The sequence below is a fragment of the Gossypium hirsutum genome, chromosome D05 (assembly GCF_007990345.1).
Source record: "Gossypium hirsutum isolate 1008001.06 chromosome D05, Gossypium_hirsutum_v2.1, whole genome shotgun sequence".
Lineage (NCBI taxonomy): Eukaryota > Viridiplantae > Streptophyta > Magnoliopsida > Malvales > Malvaceae > Gossypium > Gossypium hirsutum.
The window spans coordinates 31,174,750-31,193,929 of NC_053441.1; the positions used below are offsets into that span (position 1 = coordinate 31,174,750).

General features: G+C 35.0%; 1 protein-coding gene across 5 annotated transcripts; it reads right to left on the reverse strand.

The window, feature by feature from the left end:
• Positions 1–768: 768 nt before the first annotated feature.
• LOC121217945 (LRR receptor-like serine/threonine-protein kinase ERL2) lies at positions 769–18,978 on the reverse strand. Of its 5 annotated transcripts, XM_041094676.1 has the most exons (5): positions 18,553–18,978; positions 18,406–18,480; positions 17,815–17,886; positions 1,080–1,223; positions 769–970 (listed from the first exon to the last, which is right to left on the reverse strand). In XM_041094676.1, exons 1-5 carry the CDS (start codon positions 18,707–18,709, stop codon positions 963–965), a joined length of 456 nt encoding a protein of 151 aa, XP_040950610.1. In that variant the 5' UTR covers positions 18,710–18,978; the 3' UTR covers positions 769–962. The 5 variants fall into 5 exon arrangements, 3 of the variants coding, with proteins under 3 accessions (XP_040950610.1, XP_040950608.1, XP_040950609.1); XR_005914213.1 differs by having other exon boundaries at positions 18,211–18,978; XM_041094674.1 differs by having other exon boundaries at positions 18,406–18,978.
• Positions 18,979–19,180: the final 202 nt, after the last annotated feature.

The window sequence follows — 19,180 nt, forward strand, 5'->3', positions numbered from 1 at the left end:
GTTTACAAAAAAAGATCAAATAAAGAAAATGGGAATTATGCTAAAAACTAAAAGAAAGAAAGAAAGTGGGAATGAAATCAACAAAATTAAAAGATGTATATTAGATGCATGTATTATTGTTTTTATGCATCTTCTATTTTACATTTTTGCATGTGATTAACTGTAAAATTCATAAATCTAACAAGTTCAATTAATCAATATGAATTATCAAATTAAATTAATTAATTTATAACGAGTTACTAAATTCAAGTAATCAATATAAGTTTTTACTCTTCCAAATTCATAGTAGAATATTTAATCAGGGAAATTAATAGTTTCTTGAATTGGTATATTTAATTTCACTCATCGAAGATTATTTTCATTTGACAAAATATGATTAATAGATTGCTTCACTTGAAATTTAATTATTTTATTGAAATAATATTTTAATTAAGGTAATTTTCATTAATAAATGATAATTAATAGACTTGTTTATATAAAATAACTATAATTTTATTTAAAAATTTAGACCATGTTTTGTTATAAAGAACTAATTTAATAATAATAATAAATGCTTCATAACTATAGAATTTGTTGCTATAAGTGAAAAGCTATTATGGAAGATTAAAATAAAACATAAAAAGTTTGTTCTTTTAAAAACTTGACTGATATAAGAAACTATTATACTGGGTAACTGTTGTAGAAAGCGCCGACTATATTTAAAATAAAATTTTTCATTATTATTAATTAATTTTATAATAGTTAACAGAAGTATTTTTTTTTTTAGAAATTAAGAAAATAAACTCGAAACATGAAAATAATGAAATATTTGTTTCAACATTACCAGATAAACTGTTCTTTTGGAGCCAAATAAATTTCAAAGAAGAAATGTTAAAGATGGAAGCCGGGATTGAGCCAACAAGTAGGGTAGAGATTCCAAACTCTGAAGATTTCCAATTTCCCATTGTATTTCACCTGTAGTATTATAAAGCTACAAAATTGCATTGAAAATAGGGTTGATCTGGTCAGGTTACTGCCATCTCAATTGTTAGTTTTTTATCTTAACACAAATTTTATTTGAATGAAAGCAAAAGTCTTACTTTTCAAATGATTCTCTCCCAAAGATAGATGAGTGAGTTTGGATAGATTTCCAATACTCCTCGGAATGCTGCCATTGAATCTACTGGCGTCTAAGTATAACATTTGAAGATTCATGCATTCATCTATTCTTAATGGAATTTGACCTGCAAAAGTGAGGTCCCCCGAGATTAAGAAGGTGATGACGTACATATTTAAGTAAATGGAACCAAAAATAACAATTTATTTGTTTTAAATAAACAAAATATTTTTTTCATTTTAAACTTTTTATTTAATTTATTAAATTTGGCATATTAAACAAGTACTTGAATTAGAGCGTACGCAAATTAAAATTATAATTTTTAATTAAAAATATGTTTAGTAAAATAGAAAATAGAAATACTTAAATTATTTTTTTCTGAAAAATAAATAGAAACACTTATTTAGTAGCTAATATTTTAATCTATTTTATTATTTACCCCATTTTAAATCAATTAAATTTACATTGTGGAATTTGTTTTTCGATTCACAGGAATGTTAAAGGACTGTGGAATTCCATTGACCAGGCGAATCAAATACAATTCTTAGTATTAACAGATTAATCCCAAGCGATTTGGATTATCCATAATCATTTTATTGGAAATCCCGGTGATCTGTTAATTCTCAAGAGAAGAGAGTTTTTCAAGAGAATATGATGTTCTTACAAGAAAAAGGATTTGTCTAAGCATTTTTATGCTATGACAAAACTTCTTTGTGCTCTTGGGTTGGATCCCAGTTTGAAGCAAGCACTTGTTGCATCCATTTCAAATCCACTTCAAGTAGCCATAAATCAAAACCTCTATAGGCAGAATAAAAACATTCTCAACTTAACCATGGGAGAAATCCAGCAAGAAACATATATTGCTTTAGAATATCTGTGCAACACAAGAAACGTCTTCAAAGACTATCTCCATGGTGACAGAAGGCTAGACAAAGCCTGTAATGACTCACATCTCAAAATCAAATGTGGAAAAGACAAGTCATGTTATTGCCCTTCCAAGAAGAAGAAGCATTTCAAAAAAATTAAGAGATTTTCTCCAAAGATCCCCAAGAAAAGATACAAATGGAGATATCTTAAAAAGAAGAAGAGGTTTTCTAAAGGAACAAAGTCCATCCGATGTTACATCTGCAATCAGAAGGGTCATTTTGCAAAATCATGCCCAAAAACCAAGAAAGGCGTTAAGATAATCCGGCAGATACAGTAAAAATCGAGGATCAAAATTGATAAAGAAGATGACATTGAATTAATATTCTCTATTGATGATGAACCCAATGATCAATCTTTATGTGCAATTCAGAGTATTGATTACAGTGACTCTGAATCTTCATTAGCTGAAATATTCATGGCACAACCTCAAATGTCATTACATTCTCTGCCATCAAAGTCTGAACTTCTTTCAACCTTTCAGATTCCAGTACCATATGTTCCAATTTCGATCTACTTGGAAAAATACAGTAAGCCAATTACTGTAATTGCTTTTATTTATACTAAAGTGGTAGAAACAATCATGAATCCAGAAATTGTACCATTAGAATGGTGGGAACCTTACACTAAATATTTCTAGTCGGCAGCTAACAAAGATTTTGCAACACACCTTAGAAGTAAGCCTATCAAATCCAGTTCTTTCCAAATTGTTCTGTTACCACTGCAGTTCTGGGATTAAAACTTCCTGGAAAAGATCTCATTGTTGGCTTTGATCTTTATACCAAAGCTAAACAACTAATAATTTTTCCAGAAGGACTAAATTATAAACAAATGTTTAGACCTTTTGTTCAGATCCCCTAACTATTTTCAGTTTATTTAGAAAGAATCCAGGAGATTGTTGAAGAATTAAGGGAGAAGTCGTGTGCAGAATCTCACTCAGTGTTCTTACAAAAATGCAGAAATCCTTTGTGGAAAAATTCTAAATTTTTTATTAAACTCCCTTTCAAGAAAAATGAAGATATCAATCCTACGAGAGCTAGTCACATGGGTATGAACCCAGAACACATTAAGCTAGCTGAGGAAAAATGCCAACAGTTGCAAAAAGAAAGATTGATTGAAGCCTCAGATTTACAATGGGCTTGTGAGGCATTTTATCTCAACAAAAGATTAGAACAGGCCAGAGGGAAACTCAGATTGGTGATCAACTACCAGCCTCTTAATCATTTCTTACAAGATGATAAGTTTTCTTTGCCTAATAGAAACTTCATATTCTCAAGTCTTGCAAAAGCCCGAGTTTTTTCTATGTTTGATCTGAAAGCTGGGTTTTGGCAATTGGAAATAGATCAAGAAGACAGGCCTAAGATAGGATTTTACATCCCCAAACAAACACTTTCAATGGACAGTTATGCCCTTTGAGCTTAAAACTGCCCTGTCACTATTCCAAAAGGCCATGATAAAGATCTTCCAGCCTATAATGGATCAAGCTCTGATCTACATAGATGGCATCCTCCTATACAGCCCAGATCAAGAAATCCATGCAACTCTCATTGAAAGATTCAAGCAGATTATCCTTCAACATGGGATCATGCTTTTTGAAAGAAAGATGCAGATCAACAAGGGAGAAATAGAGTTCCTTGGTATGATCATCAAAGATGGAAGGTACCAACCTCACCCGAGTATTGCTGAAGAATTGAAATAATTTCCAGCCAAAAATCTTTCAAAGAAACAAGTCTAACAATTTTTAGGAATTGTGAACTATCTTAGAGATTTTGTCCCAAAGATCTCAAAGTTTACAAATTCTTTGAGGAAATGCTGAAAAAAGATTCTCCTCTATGGGGAATTAAGCAGTCTTTAGCAGTCTAGAGACTAAAAGACAAATTGGCTCATCTGCCACCTTTACAAATTCCTGCAAAAGGAAGAAAGATTTTACAGACAGACACCAGTGACAAATATTGGGGAGCCATCTTATTTGAAGAAGAAGATAGTAAAAGATGCTTATGTGGATACAAAAGTGGAAGATTCACCAATGCTGAAATCCATTATCACTCAACTTTCAAAGAAATCATTGTAGTAAAGAGAGGTATTTCTAAATTTGAATTCCATCTAGTAGGATATCATTTCCTTGTTGATATGGACATATCTTCCTTCCCCAAAATGCTAAAGTTCAAACAAAAAGAAGTTCATCATCCCCAACTCCTTCGGTGGGCTGAATGGTTTTCCAAATATTCCTTTAACGTCAAACACATAAAAGGAAAAACTAATGTCTTGGCTGATATTCTCACTAGACCTATTGAAAATTTCATGATTCAACCTTCATCCTCTTCAAAAAATAAAGGAAAAAAGAAAATTCCTCAAAATCCACATTCACTCTTTTCTATGCCTTGCCAGCACAATTCTCACCCTGATCATCCTCCAAAAGTCCTAAGTCTGATATTAGAAAAAAGATTCTATAGAGAATCCATGAACATGATGCTATCCGACTAGTTAAGTATCTTCAGAAATTTTGGAGGATTATTTCTGAAACCATTAGGTCTTCATCCGGAGTATCCATTTATTCATCCATTAAATTTTAGTTTACTGAATTTCCTAATGAATTAAAGTGGATGCTTTGGTATTTAACTCATTTGTTCCACATCGGGATTGAATTCTTTATTGAAGATCTCCAGTACTTCCTGAACATGGCAATGCAAGGAGAAATTAATCCAGAAATGAAGAACTTGGCAACTTTTTTTGGATGGTTTTACCCACTGGAACAATGGTTTGATATGATTAGGCTTGAATGCCTCAAAAATACAAGAGCCCAATGGATTCTAATTATCTTCTACAAACCCCAGTATTTCATGCAAAATGGTCCAACAACCCAGTTGGGAGCATTTCCTAGCGTATGGATCTATAAAAATTATTTCACAGAAGTAATTTTGAGCCCATATGATTACAAAAACTTGCAAAAATACTTGTGCTAGATAAACAAAATTATTCCTGCTGAAATATGTCCCTAAAAAAAACATTAACACCATGAAATAAAGATAATGATCCACCGACACCTTATTAAGAACAGTTAAAGCAAGCCTTGTTGGAATATCAGACAAATATACCAGATCCAAAAGAGTGGTCACAAGAGTATCTAATGTACTACAGCCAAGCAACTCAAGACACACCAGCATGGAAACATGTGTATGAAGACACATCAATCTGGAAAGATATCTGTGAAGCGACACCACCTGATGATTTGGAACAAAGAATTGAACAGCTGGAGCTGAAATGCTACAGAGTAGGAGAGGAAAAGAAGAGAAAAGTGGAAGAATTAAACCTCACCTCTAATGTCAGCACAGATTATGATACTGACTAAAAGATGACGGGAGCTTTGTCCTATTATGTATTATTGCTCTTTACTTTAAAATTTGAAACGAATTGTCGTCTTTATGTATTATTGTCTTTTTCTTTTACAAAAGTCTGATGAGTCATTAAGAAAAAAACAGATTCCTTCTTATCTGCTCATTCAGACTTCTTTCCCTATATAAGGAAGGAAAACTCTAAGTTGTAAGTAACCTAGAAGTAAGAAATAAAATATCAGTGTGTTTTATAAAACCATGTCTTTCTAAACTTCTCTACTCTCTTCCTATCTAATCATAGTATATCATTGAAAGAAAATCTCCCGTGAGTTTAGAAGTATGCTCTGTGCTTGTCATATAATGGATCCTGCACATCAAAAACTAAGCTTAGATCAGGGATACTAATTTCAATTGAGTTTGAAGAAGTAGTCTGGATTAATGGTATTAATAGCTAAAAGGCAGTGCTGTTTAAGTGGCCAAGAAGAGAAGGCATTGTTTTTGGCATAGCATACCTTCTGTTATGATCTATTAATTTTAGATATCTTGTCTTCAAGCTCTGCTGGTTTATTTGGTATCAGAGCCAGCACTATAAGGTTTTCTTTTATTCGAGAAACCAGATACAAAAGAAAGAGAAGTATCTTAACTATGAATACTTCCAAAACCTCTACTTCCAAAGCACATTTATCTTTGCCTAGCTTTCCTTTGAAAACTCATTCTGCCAGAAAAATTTTTTTTATATGAAGTCCAGTACTTTACCGAAGAAGAAAAAGTCTAAGCTATGGACTTACCCTTTGTAAATCCTTACTCTACTTACCAAAAGCCTACTTTCTCTCCTATTAAGAGTATAAAATCCCTTATTACTACTAGTAGAAAAAATGTTCGTGAATATGTACAGTCTTCCAAGTTTGATAAACATCTTATCTGTGGATGACAAGAGGAACAGTTTGTTACTCTTGAAATCCCTTCGAATTTTCCGCAGGAATGGAGCCAGCATGGATATTCTCATATCCATTTTAGAGCAGTCAGACTAGCTTTAAACTAACATGGAACTTCTGGGAAACCAGCCGTCTCCAGAATTGCTCTTCTCGACTCTAGGTATAAACGCTACCAAGATGCCTGTATCGATACAGTTGAAGCTACGTTGTGCTTAGGAATGGCCATGGTGACCTTGTTCCTAAATTTTACTATGTCCCTATAAGACCCAAACCTGATAGACGCTTTAAAAGTCTAAATCCAGATTATTAGGGCTGAGATGGTTGAATCAGCAATAACAGCGACTCTACACTATCAAATAGCATATAGAGTCCAAGACCACGCGTTTAAGCTATCAAATCAGGGATCTAAAGGTTCTCTTCTTATTTCAGTCAACACAAGAGAAGAGCCGCACTGTGTCCATGTTCCAAAACAAATACCCAAGCGGGAGCTACTAAAGCTTTTGCCAGAAAAATGGGTGACCAATTATGAGCAAATCCACCAATATGATCAGCCGATTCGTTCCACGAAGAGTCAGATTATCACTATGGCCAATGGTAATAGTGAAATCAAGTTTGATCACAGTTACATAAAGTAACTCCCCACTCCATCAATTTTTTCTACACAAATGATGTTACAGCCATTATAGCCAGATGACCCAGGTTCAGACCCAGAAGCGCCCCTCATACAGAGTTTTAAACCTGATGGGAGCCGTTATATTTTTTCAAAGATCCAAATACAGGACACTGTCCTTAGGATCTTGATTGTTCCCAAAATAGTTGTTTTGAAGATCTAGATGAAGAGATCTGAAATCTCACAACCCAGAAAATTACAGAAAATCTACCCAGTCTGAGTTTTATGAGCAATAGATTAAAGATGACCCAGATATAGGTCCGTTAGAAGAGGATAATGGCAAATTTATCTATCTTATGGATTACTCCGCAAGTAAGTCAAAGCCACAACCTCCTAAAGTTCAAAACCAACCTCCTACAGATCCACCACCGCCACCCAAGAAAGACCCAAATGATCAGCAATGGCTAGCGAAACCCTTGAAGCAGCCGTGCTATAAAAAGATCAACAAATGGGTTCAGAAGCACAATCAGTTCCAGTAGTGTGCTCAAGAAGAGAGAGTTGTTGTTCCAAAACGAAAAATTCCAGAAGTAAAAATGTACAAAACAACCTCTTCATATGAGCAAGAATTTTTGCCATTAGAGGAATTCTCAAAGAAAGAGTATCTTCATGCTCCAAAAATTCAATCAAAATAACAAGCAGATGCAGAAGGCTAGCAAGTAAAAATTGCAGCAGTAAAAGCCACTTTGAATTGACAAACAGAGAATGCACTGGCCCAAAATTCTACATTGAAAAAGATAGACCTAAAGGTCAATGAAATTGACACAAAGGTCTCTAAGATTGAAGATAAAACCGATAAAAATTTTGAGATGATTAAAAACCTGATTAAACTTTTCAAGAAAAGGCTTAAAGAAGTTGCCACTAAGACAGCAGCACCAGGACAAGACTTTTTCTCTCACATTGCCCAGAGAGAAAAAGAGATTCAAAACCTTAAGGAGCAGATCAAAACCCTTGAGGAGACATGGAGGATACCATCTCCTCAACCTTTGAAGAATGGTATTGAGTTAATCCCTTCAGTAAGGCAACTAGACAAGCCAAGAACATCTGGAACATTGAAAATAGATTTTCCCCCGCCAGAAGAAAAGAAAAAGCCAAGTACATATGATTTTTTTTACAGATCAAAGCTGAAAAGAAAGCAAAAAAGAAGAAAGCAGCAGAAGTAAGGAGACAAAAAGAAAAAGCCTTGGGAAAAAGACCAGTTGAGAAGGAAAAAGAAGAACAAGAAAGTCTTTATTCATCTCCGCCAAGACAGGTATCAAAATACTTAATGATACAAAAGGAGAAACAATCTTGTAATAATCTCCTAACAAGATTTTTAAGGGACTATAGCCAATAATCACTCCCAAGAATATTTATCTTGGACAAGACTGAGGAGTCTCCCTCAGAAGACTCACTTCCTTAAAAACAGTCTCAGTCTTAGAAGATTCAGAGACATCAGCAAGTTACTCTAAGCTAGACTCAGAGGAACTAGAAGGGATAGGCACAACACAACACAACACATCGAAGGTTCACCAGCTTCAGTGGCTTCTTCTTCTAACATCTCATCAATCTTAACCTCTGGTCGTGTTGTAGCCATCACTTTTGGTTCCTCTGAGTCTGGCTTAGAGTAACTTGCTGATGTCTCTTAATCTTTTGAGACTGAGACTGTTTTTAAGGAAGCTAAGTCTTCTAAGGGAGACTCATCAGTCTTGTTTAAGACAAATATTTTTGGGAGAGATTCATGATTATAATCCCTTAAAATTCTTGTTAGGGGATTATTACAACATTGTTTCTCCTTTTGTATCATTAAGGATTTTGATACCTATCTTGGCGGAGATGAATAAGAGCTTTCTTGTTCTTCTTCCTCCTTCTCAACTGGTCTTTTTCCCAAGGCTTTTTCTTTTTGTCTCCTTACTTCTGCTGCTTTTTCTTTTCTTTTCTTCTGGCGAGGGAAAATCTATTTTCAATGTTCCAGATGTTCTTAGCTTGTCTAGCTGCCTTACTGAAGGGAATAACTTAATACCATTCTTCAAAGGTTGAGGAGATAGTATCCTCCCTGCCTCCTCAAGGGTTTTGATCTGCTCCTTAAGGTTTTGAATCTCTTCTTCTCTCTAGGCAATGTGAGAGAAAAAGTCTTATCCTGGTGCTACTATCTCAGTGGCAACTTCTTTAAGCCTTTTCTTGAAAAGTTTAATCAGGCTTTTGATCATCTCAAAATTTTCATCGGTTTTATCTTCAATCTTAGAGACCTTTGTGTCAATTTCATTGACATTTAGGTCTATCTTTTTCAATGCATAATTTTGGGCTAATGCATTCTCTGTTTGCCAATTTAAAGTGGCTTCTGCTGCTACAATTTTCACCTGCCAACCTTCTGCATCTGCTTGTAATTTTGATGAAATTTTTGGAGCCTGAAGATACTCCTTTGAGAATTCCTCTAATGGCGAAAATTCTTGCTCATATGAAGAGGTTGTTTCGTACATTTGTACTTCTGAAATTTTTTGTTCTGGAACAACAACTCTCTCTTCTTGAGCACACTGCTGGAATTGATTATGCTTCTGAACCCATTTGCTAATCTTTTTATAGCACGGCTGCTTCAAGGGTTTCACTAGCCATTGTAGATCATTTGGGTCTTTCTTGGATGGCTGTGGTGGATCTGTAGAAGGTTGGTTCTAAAATTTAGGAGGTTGTGGCTTTGACTTACTTGCGGAGTACTCCACAAGATAGACAAATTTGCCATTATCCTCTCCTAACGGACCTATATCTAGGTCTCATTTAATCCATCCCTTATAAAACTTAGACTGGGTAGATTTTCTGAGATTTTTCAGCCTGCGGGATTTTTGGATCTCTTCATCTAGATCTTCAAAACAATCATTTCGGCATCCATCACAAGAACAATCAAGGTCCCAATGATAGTGTCCTGTATTTGGATCTTTGAAAAAATATAACGGTTGGACCTAGACCTGGGTCATCTGGCTGTAACATCATTTGTGTGGAAAAAATTGGCGGAGTGGGGAGTTGCTTGAAGTGACTGTGATCAAACTTGATTTCATTAGTACCATCGGCCCTGTGATAATCCGACTCTTCGTGGAATGGATCGGTTGATCATATTGGTGGATTTGCTCATAATTGGTCACCCATTTTTTTGGCAAATGCTTTAGTAGCTCTTGCTTGGGTATTTGTTTTGGAACATAGACACAGTGCAACTCTTCTTTTGTGTTGACTGAAATGAGAAGAGAATCTTCAGATCCTTGATTTGATAGCTTAAACGCGTGGTCTTGGGCTCTATATACTATTTGATAGTGTAGAGTCACTGTTACTACTGATTTGACCATCTCAGCCCCAATAATCAGGATTTGGACTTTTAAAGCGTCCATCAGGCTTAGGTCTTGCAAGGACATAGTAAAATTTGGAAACAAGGTCACCATGGCCATTCCTGAGCACAACATAGCTTCAACTGTACCGATGCAGGCATCTTGGTAGCGTTTATACCTGAAGTTAAGAAAAGTAATTCTGGAGACAACTGGTTTCCCAGAAGTTCTATGACAGTTTAAAGCTAGTCTGACCGCTCCAAAATGGATATGAGAATATCCATGCTGACTCCATTCCTGCAGAAAATTCGAAGGGATTTCAAGAGTAACAAACTGTTCCTCTTGTCCTCTATAGATAAGATGTTTATCAAACTTGGAAGACTGTACATATTCACGGACATTTTTTCTACTAGTAGTAATAAGGAATTTTATACTCTTAATGGGAGAGAAAGTAGGCTTTTAGTAAGTAGAGTAACGATTTACAAGGGGTAAGTCCGTAGCTTAGACTTTTTCTTTTTCAATAAAGTACTCGACTTCATATAAAGAAGAAATTTTTCTGGCAGAGTGAGTTTTCAAAGGAAAGCTAGGCAAATATAAAGGTGCTTTGGCAGTAGTGAGTTTTCAAAGGAAAGCTAGGCAAATATAAAGGTGCTTTGGCAGTAGAGGTTCTGGAAGGATTCATGGTTAAGATACTTCTCTTGTTTCTGTATCTGGTTTCTTGAATAAAAGAAAACCTTGGAGTGCTGGCTCTCATGCCAAATAAACCAGCGAAGCTTAAAGATGGGATATCTGAAATTAATAGATCATAACAGAAGGTATACTATGCCAAAAACAAGGTCTTCTCCTCTTGGCCACTTAAACAGGCACTGCATTTTAGCTGTTAATACCATTAATCTAGACTACTTCTTCAAACTCAACTAAATTTAGTATCCCTGATCTAAGCTTAGTTTCTGATGTGCAGGATGGCAAGCACAGAGCATACTTCTAAACTCACGGGAGATTTTCTTTCAACGATATACCATGACCAGATAGGAAGAGAATAGAAATGCTTAGAAAAATATGGTTTTATAAAACACACTAATATTTTATTCTTACTTCTAGGTTACTTACAACTGAGAGTTTTCCTTCCTTATATAGGGAAAGAAGTTTGAATGAGCAGATAATAATAAATTTGTTTTTACCTAATAACTCATTAAAATTTTGTAAAAGCAAAGGACAATAATACATAAAGACAACAACTCGTTTCAAACTTTAAAGTAAAGAGCAATAATACATAACAGGACAAAGCTCCCATCATCTTTTAGTCAGTATCATAATATGTGCTGACATCAGAGGTGAGGTTTAATTCTTCCACTTTTCTCTTCTTTTCCTCTCTTGCTCTGTAGCATTTCAGCTCCAGCTGTTCAATTCTTTATTCCAAATCATCAAGTGATGTCACTTCACAGATATCTTTCCAGATTGATGTGTCTTCATACACATCTTTCCATGCTGGTGTGTCTTGAGTTGCTTGGCTGCAGTACATTGGATACTTTTGTGACCACTCCTTTGGATCTAGTATATTTGTCTGATATTCCAACAAGGCTTACTTTAACTATTCTTGATAAGGTGTCGGTGGATCATTATCTTTATTCCATGATGTTAATGTTTTTTCTGAGGGACATATTTCAGCAGGAATAATTTTGTTTATCTAGCACAAGTATTTCTGCAAGTTTTTGTAATCATATGGGCTCAAATTTACTTCTGTGAAATAAGTTTTATGGATCCATACGCTAGGAAATGCTCCCAACTGGGTTGTTGGACCATTTTGCATGAAATACTAGGGTTTGTAGAAGATAATTAGAATCCATTGGGCTCTTGTATTTTTGAGACATTTAAGCCTAATCATATCAAACCATTATTCCAGTGGGTAAAACCATCTAAAAAAGGTTGCCAAATTCTTCATTTCTGGATTAATTTCTCCTTGGATAACCATGGTTAGGAAGTACTGAAGATCTTCAATAAAGAATTCAATCACAATATGGAACAAGTGAGTTAAATACCAAAGTATCCACTTTAATTTATCAGGAAATTCATTAAACTAAAATTTTAATGGATGAATAAATGGATACTCCGGGTGAAGACCTAATGGTTTCAGAAATAATCCTTCAAAATTTCTGAAGATACTTAACTGGTAAGATAGCATCATGTTCATGGCTTCTCTGTGGGAACTTTTTTCTAAGATTAGACTTAGAACTTTCGAAGGATGATTAGGGTGAGAATTTGGCTGGCAAGGCATAGAAAAGGGTGACGGTGGATTTTGAGGAATTTTCTTTTTTCCCTTTATTTTTTGAAGAGGATGAAGGTTGAATCATGAATTTTTCAATAGGTCTAGTGAGAATATCAGCCAAGACATTAGTTTTTCCTTTTATGTGTTTGATGTTAAAGGAATATTTGGAAAACCATTCAGCCCACCGAAGCAGTTGAGGATGAGGAACTTCTTTTTGCTTGAACGTTAGAAATACCTCTCTTTCCTACAAGGATTTCTTTGAAAGTGGAGTGATAATGGATTTCAACATAGGTGAATCTTCCACTTTTGTATCCACATAGGCGTCTTTTACCATCTTCTTCTTCAAATAAAATGGCTCCCCAATATTTGTCACCAGCGTCTGTCTGCAAAATCCTTCTTCCTTCTACAGGAATTCGTAAAGGTGGCAGATGAGCCAATTTTTCTTTTAGTCTCTGGGCTGCTAATGACTGCTTAATTCCCCATTAAGGAGAACCTTTTTCAACATTTTCCTCAAGGAATTTGTAAACTTTGAGATCTTTGGGACAAAATCTCTAAGATAGTTTACAACTCCTAAAAATTGTTGGACTTGTTTCTTTGAAAGATTTTTGGCTGGAAATTTTTTCAATTCTTCAGCAATACTCGTGTGAGGTTGGTATTTTCCATCTTTGATGATCATACCAAGGAACTCTATTTCTCCCTTGTTGATCTGCATCTTTCTTTCAGAAAGCATGATCTCATGTTAAAGGATAATCTGCTTGAATCTTTCAATGAGAGTTACATGGCTTTCTTGATCTGGGTTGTATAGGAGGATGTCATCTATGTAGATCAGAGCTTGATCCATTATAGGCCCGAAGATCTTTATCATGGCTTCTGGAATAGTGATGGGGCAGTTTTAAGCCCAAAGGGCATAACTGTCCATTGAAAGTGTTTGTTTGGGATGCAAAATCTTGTCTTAGGCCTGTCTTTTTGATCTATTCCCAATTGCGAAAACCCAGCTTTCAGATCAAACTTAGAAAAAACTCGACCTTTTGCAAGACTTGAGAATATGGAGTTTCTATTAGGCAAAAGAAACTTATCATCTTGTAAGAAATGATTAAGAGGCTGGTAGTTGATCACCGATCTAAGTTTCCCTCTGGCCTATTCTAATCTTTTGTTGACATAAAATTCCTTACAAGCCCATTGTGAATCTGAGGCTTCAATCAATCCTTCTTTTTACAATTGTTGGCATTCTTCCTCAGCTAGCTTAAGGTGTTCTAGGTTCATACCCATGTGACTAGCTCTCGTAGGATTGATATATTTATTTTTCTTGAAAGGGAGTTTAATGAAAAATTCAAAATTTTTCCATAAAGGATTTTTGTATTTTTGTAAGAACTCTGAGTGAGATTCTGCACACGACTTCTCCTTTAATTCTTCAACAATCTCCTGGATTCTTTCTGATTAAACTGAAAATATTCTCAGTTGTTTAGCTTTGGTATAAAGATCAAAGCCAACAATGAGATCTTTTCTAGGAAGTTTTGATCCCAGAACTGTAGTGGTAACAGAACAATTTAGAAAGAACTGGATTTTGATATGCTTACTTCTCACGTGTGTTGCAAAAACTTTGTTAGCTACCGACTGAAAATATTTGGTGTAAGGTTCCCACCATTCTGATGGTAAAATTTCTGGATTCATGATTGTTTCTGCCGCTTCAGTATTAATAAAAGTAATTACAGTAATTGGCTTACTGTATTTTTCCAAGTAAATCGAAACTGGAACATGTGGTACTGGAATCTGAAAGGTTGAAAGAAGTTTAGACTTTGATGGCAAAGAATGTAATGATATTTGAGGTTGTGCCATGAATATTTCAGCTGATGAAGATTCAGAGTCACTGTAATCAATACTCTAAATTGCACATAAGGATTGATCATTGGGTTCATCATCAATAGAGAATATTGATTCAATGTCATCTTCTTCATCAATTTTGATTCTCGATTTTTGTTGTATCCGCCGGATCATCTTAACACTTTTCTTGTTGTTTGGGCATGATTTTACAAAATGACCCTTCTGATTGCAGATATAACATCGAGTAGACTTTGTTCCTTTAGAAAACCTCTTTTTCTTTTTGAGATATCTCCATTTGTATCTTTTCCTAGGGATCTTTTGAGAAGATCTCTTAATTTTTTCTGAAATGCTTCTTCTTCTTGGAAGGGCAATAACATAATTTGTCTTTTCCACATTTGATTTTGAGATGTGAGTCATTACAGGCTTTGTCTAACCTTCTGTCACCATAGAGATAGTCTTTGAAGACTTTTTCTTCTGTTGCATAGGTCTTCTAAAGCAATATACGTTTCTTGCTAGATTTCTCTCATGGTCAAGTTGAGAATGTTTTTATTCTGCTTGTAGAGGTTTTGATTTATGGCTACTTGAAGTGGATCTGGAATAGATGCAACAACTGATTACTTCAAACTGGGATCCAACCCAAGAGCACAAAAAAGTTTTGCCATAGCATAAAAATGCTTAGACAAATCTTTTTTCTTGTAAAAACAGCATATTCTCTTGAAAAACTCTCTTCTCTTGAGAGATAAAAAATCATCAGGATTTCCAATAAAATGATTATAGATAATCCAATCGCCTAGGATAAATCTGTTAATACTAAGAATTGCATTTGATTCGCCTGGTCAATGGAATTTCACCAGTCCTTTAACATTCCTGTGAATCGAGAAACAAATTCCACAAGGATGTTGTAATGGCTTTCTTCTGTCAATCTCCTGGTTTCAAGCCAAACGTGGAATTCTAATAGTCTTTTTAGCCACTTATTTGTTGGAATTTTATCTAAAGTGAAGACCATTTTACCCCTTGAAGCATGGGGTGTAGATCTTACGGTCGAAGGTTCACTAGCTTTAGTGGCTTCTTCTTCTGACATCTCATAAATCTTAACCCCTGGTTGTGTTGTGGCCATCATTTCTGGTTCCTCTGAGTCTTGCTTAGGGTAACTTGCTGATGTATCTGAATTTTCTGAAATTAAGATTTGTTTTTAAGGAAGCTAAGTCTTCTGAGGGAGACTCCTCAGTTTTGTCTAAGACAGATATTTTTGGGAGTGATTCTTGATTATAATCCCTTAAAATTCTTGTTAGGGGATTATTACAAGATTGTTTCTCCTTTTGTATTATTAAGGATTTTGATACCTGTCTTGGCGGAGATGAATAAGGGCTTTCTTGTTCTTCTTCCTCCTTCTCAACTAGTCTTTTTCCCAGGGCTTTTTCTTTTTGTCTCCTTACTTCTGTTGATTTTTTCTATTCTGCTTTCTTTTTAGCTTTGATCTACAAAAACAAATCATATGTACTTGGCTTTTTCTTTTCTTTTGGTGGAGGAAAATCTATTTTCAATGTTTTAGATGTTCTTGGCTTGTCTAGTTGCCTTGCTGAAGGGAATAACTCAATACCATTCTTCAAAGGTTGAGGAGATGGTATCTTCCCTGCCTCCTCAAGGGTTTTGATCTGCTCCTTAAGGTTTTAAGTCTCTTTTTCTCTCTAGGCAATGTGAGAGAAAAAGTCTTGTCCTGGTGCTACTGTCTTAGTGGCAACTTCTTTAAGCCTTTTCTTGAAAAGTTTAATCAGGTTTTTGATCATCTCGAAATTTTCATCGGTTTTATCTTCAATCTTAGAGACCTTTGTGTCAATTTCATTGACCTTTAGGTCTATCTTTTTTAATGCAGAATTTTGGGCCAGTGCATTCTCTGTTTTCCAATTCAAAGTGGCTTCTGCTACTACAATTTTTACTTGTCGACCTTCTGCATTTTCTTGTAATTTTGATGAAAGTTTTGGAGCATGAAGATACACCTTCTTTGAGAATTCCTCTAATGGCGAAAATTCTTGCTCATATGAAGAGGTTGTTTCGTACATTTGTACTTCTGGAATTTTTTGTTCTGGAACAACAACTCCCTCTTCTTGAGCACACTGCTGGAATTGATTGTGCTTCTGAACCCATTTGTTGATCTTTTTATAGCATGGCTGCTTCAAGGGTTTCGCTAGCCATTGCTGATCATTTGGGTCTTTCTTGGGTGGCTGTGGTGGATCTGTAGGAGGTTGGTTCTGAACTTTAGGAGGTAGTGGCATTGACTTACTTGCGGAGTAGTCCACAAGATAGACAAATTTGCCATTATCCTCTCCTAACGGACCTATATCTGGGTCTCTTTTAATCCATCGCTCATAAAACTCAAACTGGGTAGATTTTCTGCGATTTTTCGTCCTGCGGGATTTTTGGATCTCTTCATCTAGATCTTCAAAACAATCATTTCAGCATCCATCACAGGAACAATCAAGATCCCAAGGACAGTGTCCTGTATTTGGATCTTTGAAAAAATATAACGGCCTCCCATCAGGTTTAAATTGGAGCTGGAATTTTTTTGTCCAAATTAGTCCTTGATCTCTCGTTAAAAAAGTTGGACAAAAAAAGTTCATTCCCAATGTGGAAACAATTGTCTAGTTCAAGCCTCAATGTAGAGATAATTGTCAAGTTTAAGGATTAACTAGATAAAACAAAGTTCATGTCCTAATATAAGAACAATTGTCAAGTTTAAGCTGTGTATTAACCCTTTTTTAATTTATATTAATAATCTAATTTAACAAAACTTGGTTGTGGGGTTCAGGATTGGAGTAAATCTTTTTAACAATAGCTGGATGTTGGGGAGAAGAGTTTCCGCAAAAGAAAGTTAAGGGTATCCAAAGACGAGATCGGTTCTGACCCCAAGCTCATCCTAAGGCCAAAGGAGATAATGGTTCATCAGGAATAAATGATCACGTAGGAGAAAAGGTCGGGTTGTAAAAATGGTGAAGGATTAGACAAAAAAAATGAACAGTCAAAGAATCCCAAAGCAGACGATGCCTCAATCGAGGTGGTAAATGCAAATAGATAGGAAGGATTAAATGAACATCTTGCCGGCTACGTCACCGATGTCGAGATGGATGGGCCTTATGATGAAAATTATAAAGTCGAATTCATATCATAAAAGGGGTGTAGTTAATATGGAACCCACAAAAGAATTAGCTGTTAAAGAGACCAATCCAGAAGTTGATGTAGGCTTATCTGCCAATGAGCCCAACATGTTGAATTCTAGGGCACCTACACTTGTGTAAAGATGTAGTTGCAAAAATGAGTAAGAAATCAGAATTATGAAGAAAATCCAGAAAATGGCGGTAGAAAAAGTAAAAAGTGTAATTAGGGTAATAATTTTCTTAATTACCTTACTACTATTACTTATTTTTATAATCCTTGACTAATCTTTTATCTTATTTAGATAAAACAAAACATAAAATGTATTGAGATTACCAGATAAATTGTTCATACTGACATCAAATATCTCCAACTTTTGAAGATTTCTAATATCTTGTGGAATTTCACCTGCAATTTATAAAGCAACAAATCAGTATCATATACTAAGTTGAAATGGAATTCCAATGTTCAAAATATAAGGGAAGGAATACCAAGAGATTCGAGTTATAAATGGAAAAGCAGGAAAAGAAGACTACAAAGCTTGTTATTAAATTTTACTATTTATTTTAAATAATTAAATACAAATTAGATTTTAATTTATGTTAATACTTGATTTAATCTTGATATAGAATCATGAATCATAGTTTGAATGCCTAATTAAAATTCGGATAGTTAGTTTCCATCTTAAAAATGTTATTTCTATTTTGTTTCAATCAAAGGAGAAAAGCTTACCTTCCTAATTATTATCATACAACAACAGTTTTTTGAGTTCTGTTAGATTTCCGATATCTTTTGGTAAACTGCCAGATAGATGGTTGTGTGGTACAGAAATCATCAGCAAAGAGGAAATATTATAAATGACAGCAGGAATCGAACCAGAAAGTTGGTTATGAGCCAGACGAAGTATCCTCAAATTCAGAAACTTACTTATCTCATGTGGGATGTTTCCATGAATGAGATTAAAATTCAAATCCAAGTTGGCTATTGATGGAGGAATTACACCTGTCAAATTGTTATTTCGAAGATTCAAGTGTAAAACTTTATCCAACCTTCCAAACCATGAGGGAATTTTACCATTTAAGAAATTGAAGCTTAAATCAATGAGCTTCAGATGACTCAATCGTCCCAACTCCCACGGAAAATGGCCTTGGAAATTGTTGTGACTCAAATTACGAGAGACTAGGAACGACAGGTTTCCTAACTGCGGAGGGATGGTTCCAATAAGACCCATGTTGGAAAGATCTTAGCAGCGCAAGAGACGCCAGCCCAGTTGCAGACAGAGTTATTGGTGGTCCAGCTGTTGGCTAAGATGTTGTGAGAATCAATGATTTGGTGCTTAAATGCAAGAAGAGCATGTTGATCAGTGTGAGGTTCCTCACAATCATGGCGTAGCTAACCATGAAATAGATAATTAATGAACATTAAAGCTGAGAAAAGAAAATGGAATTTGGTCATGTTGATGGCTTTGGGTATCAATCAAAATTTGAGAAGGGTTGTTAAAGATGCATGGTAAAAGCATTGCTTAAATAAATGAATGGGTGAAGGTTTTTGTTAGGGCAAGTCAACTCGTCTTGGTCGTTTCCATAAATAAATGAGTCCTTTCCATTTCGTTCTTGAGCCCTCCAATATTCCTTTTTTTTACTTTGATAGTCCATCAAAATTTATTTATAGTTTAATGGTGTAAAAAGCCCTCAAACTTTTT

Excerpts from the sequence above, each read along its gene's own strand:
- LOC121217945 (XM_041094674.1), bottom strand. The coding sequence starts at position 18,709 with ATGGGTCTTATTGGAACCATCCCTCCGCAGTTAGGAAACCTGTCGTTC. Across the intron at positions 17,887-18,405 it reads AAACATCCCACATGAGATAA|GTGAAATTCCACAAGATATT; the intron begins GTAAGTTTCTGA and ends TATAAATTGCAG. Across the intron at positions 1,224-17,814 it reads CAGTATGAACAATTTATCTG|GTCAAATTCCATTAAGAATA; the intron begins GTAATCTCAATA and ends TCACTTTTGCAG.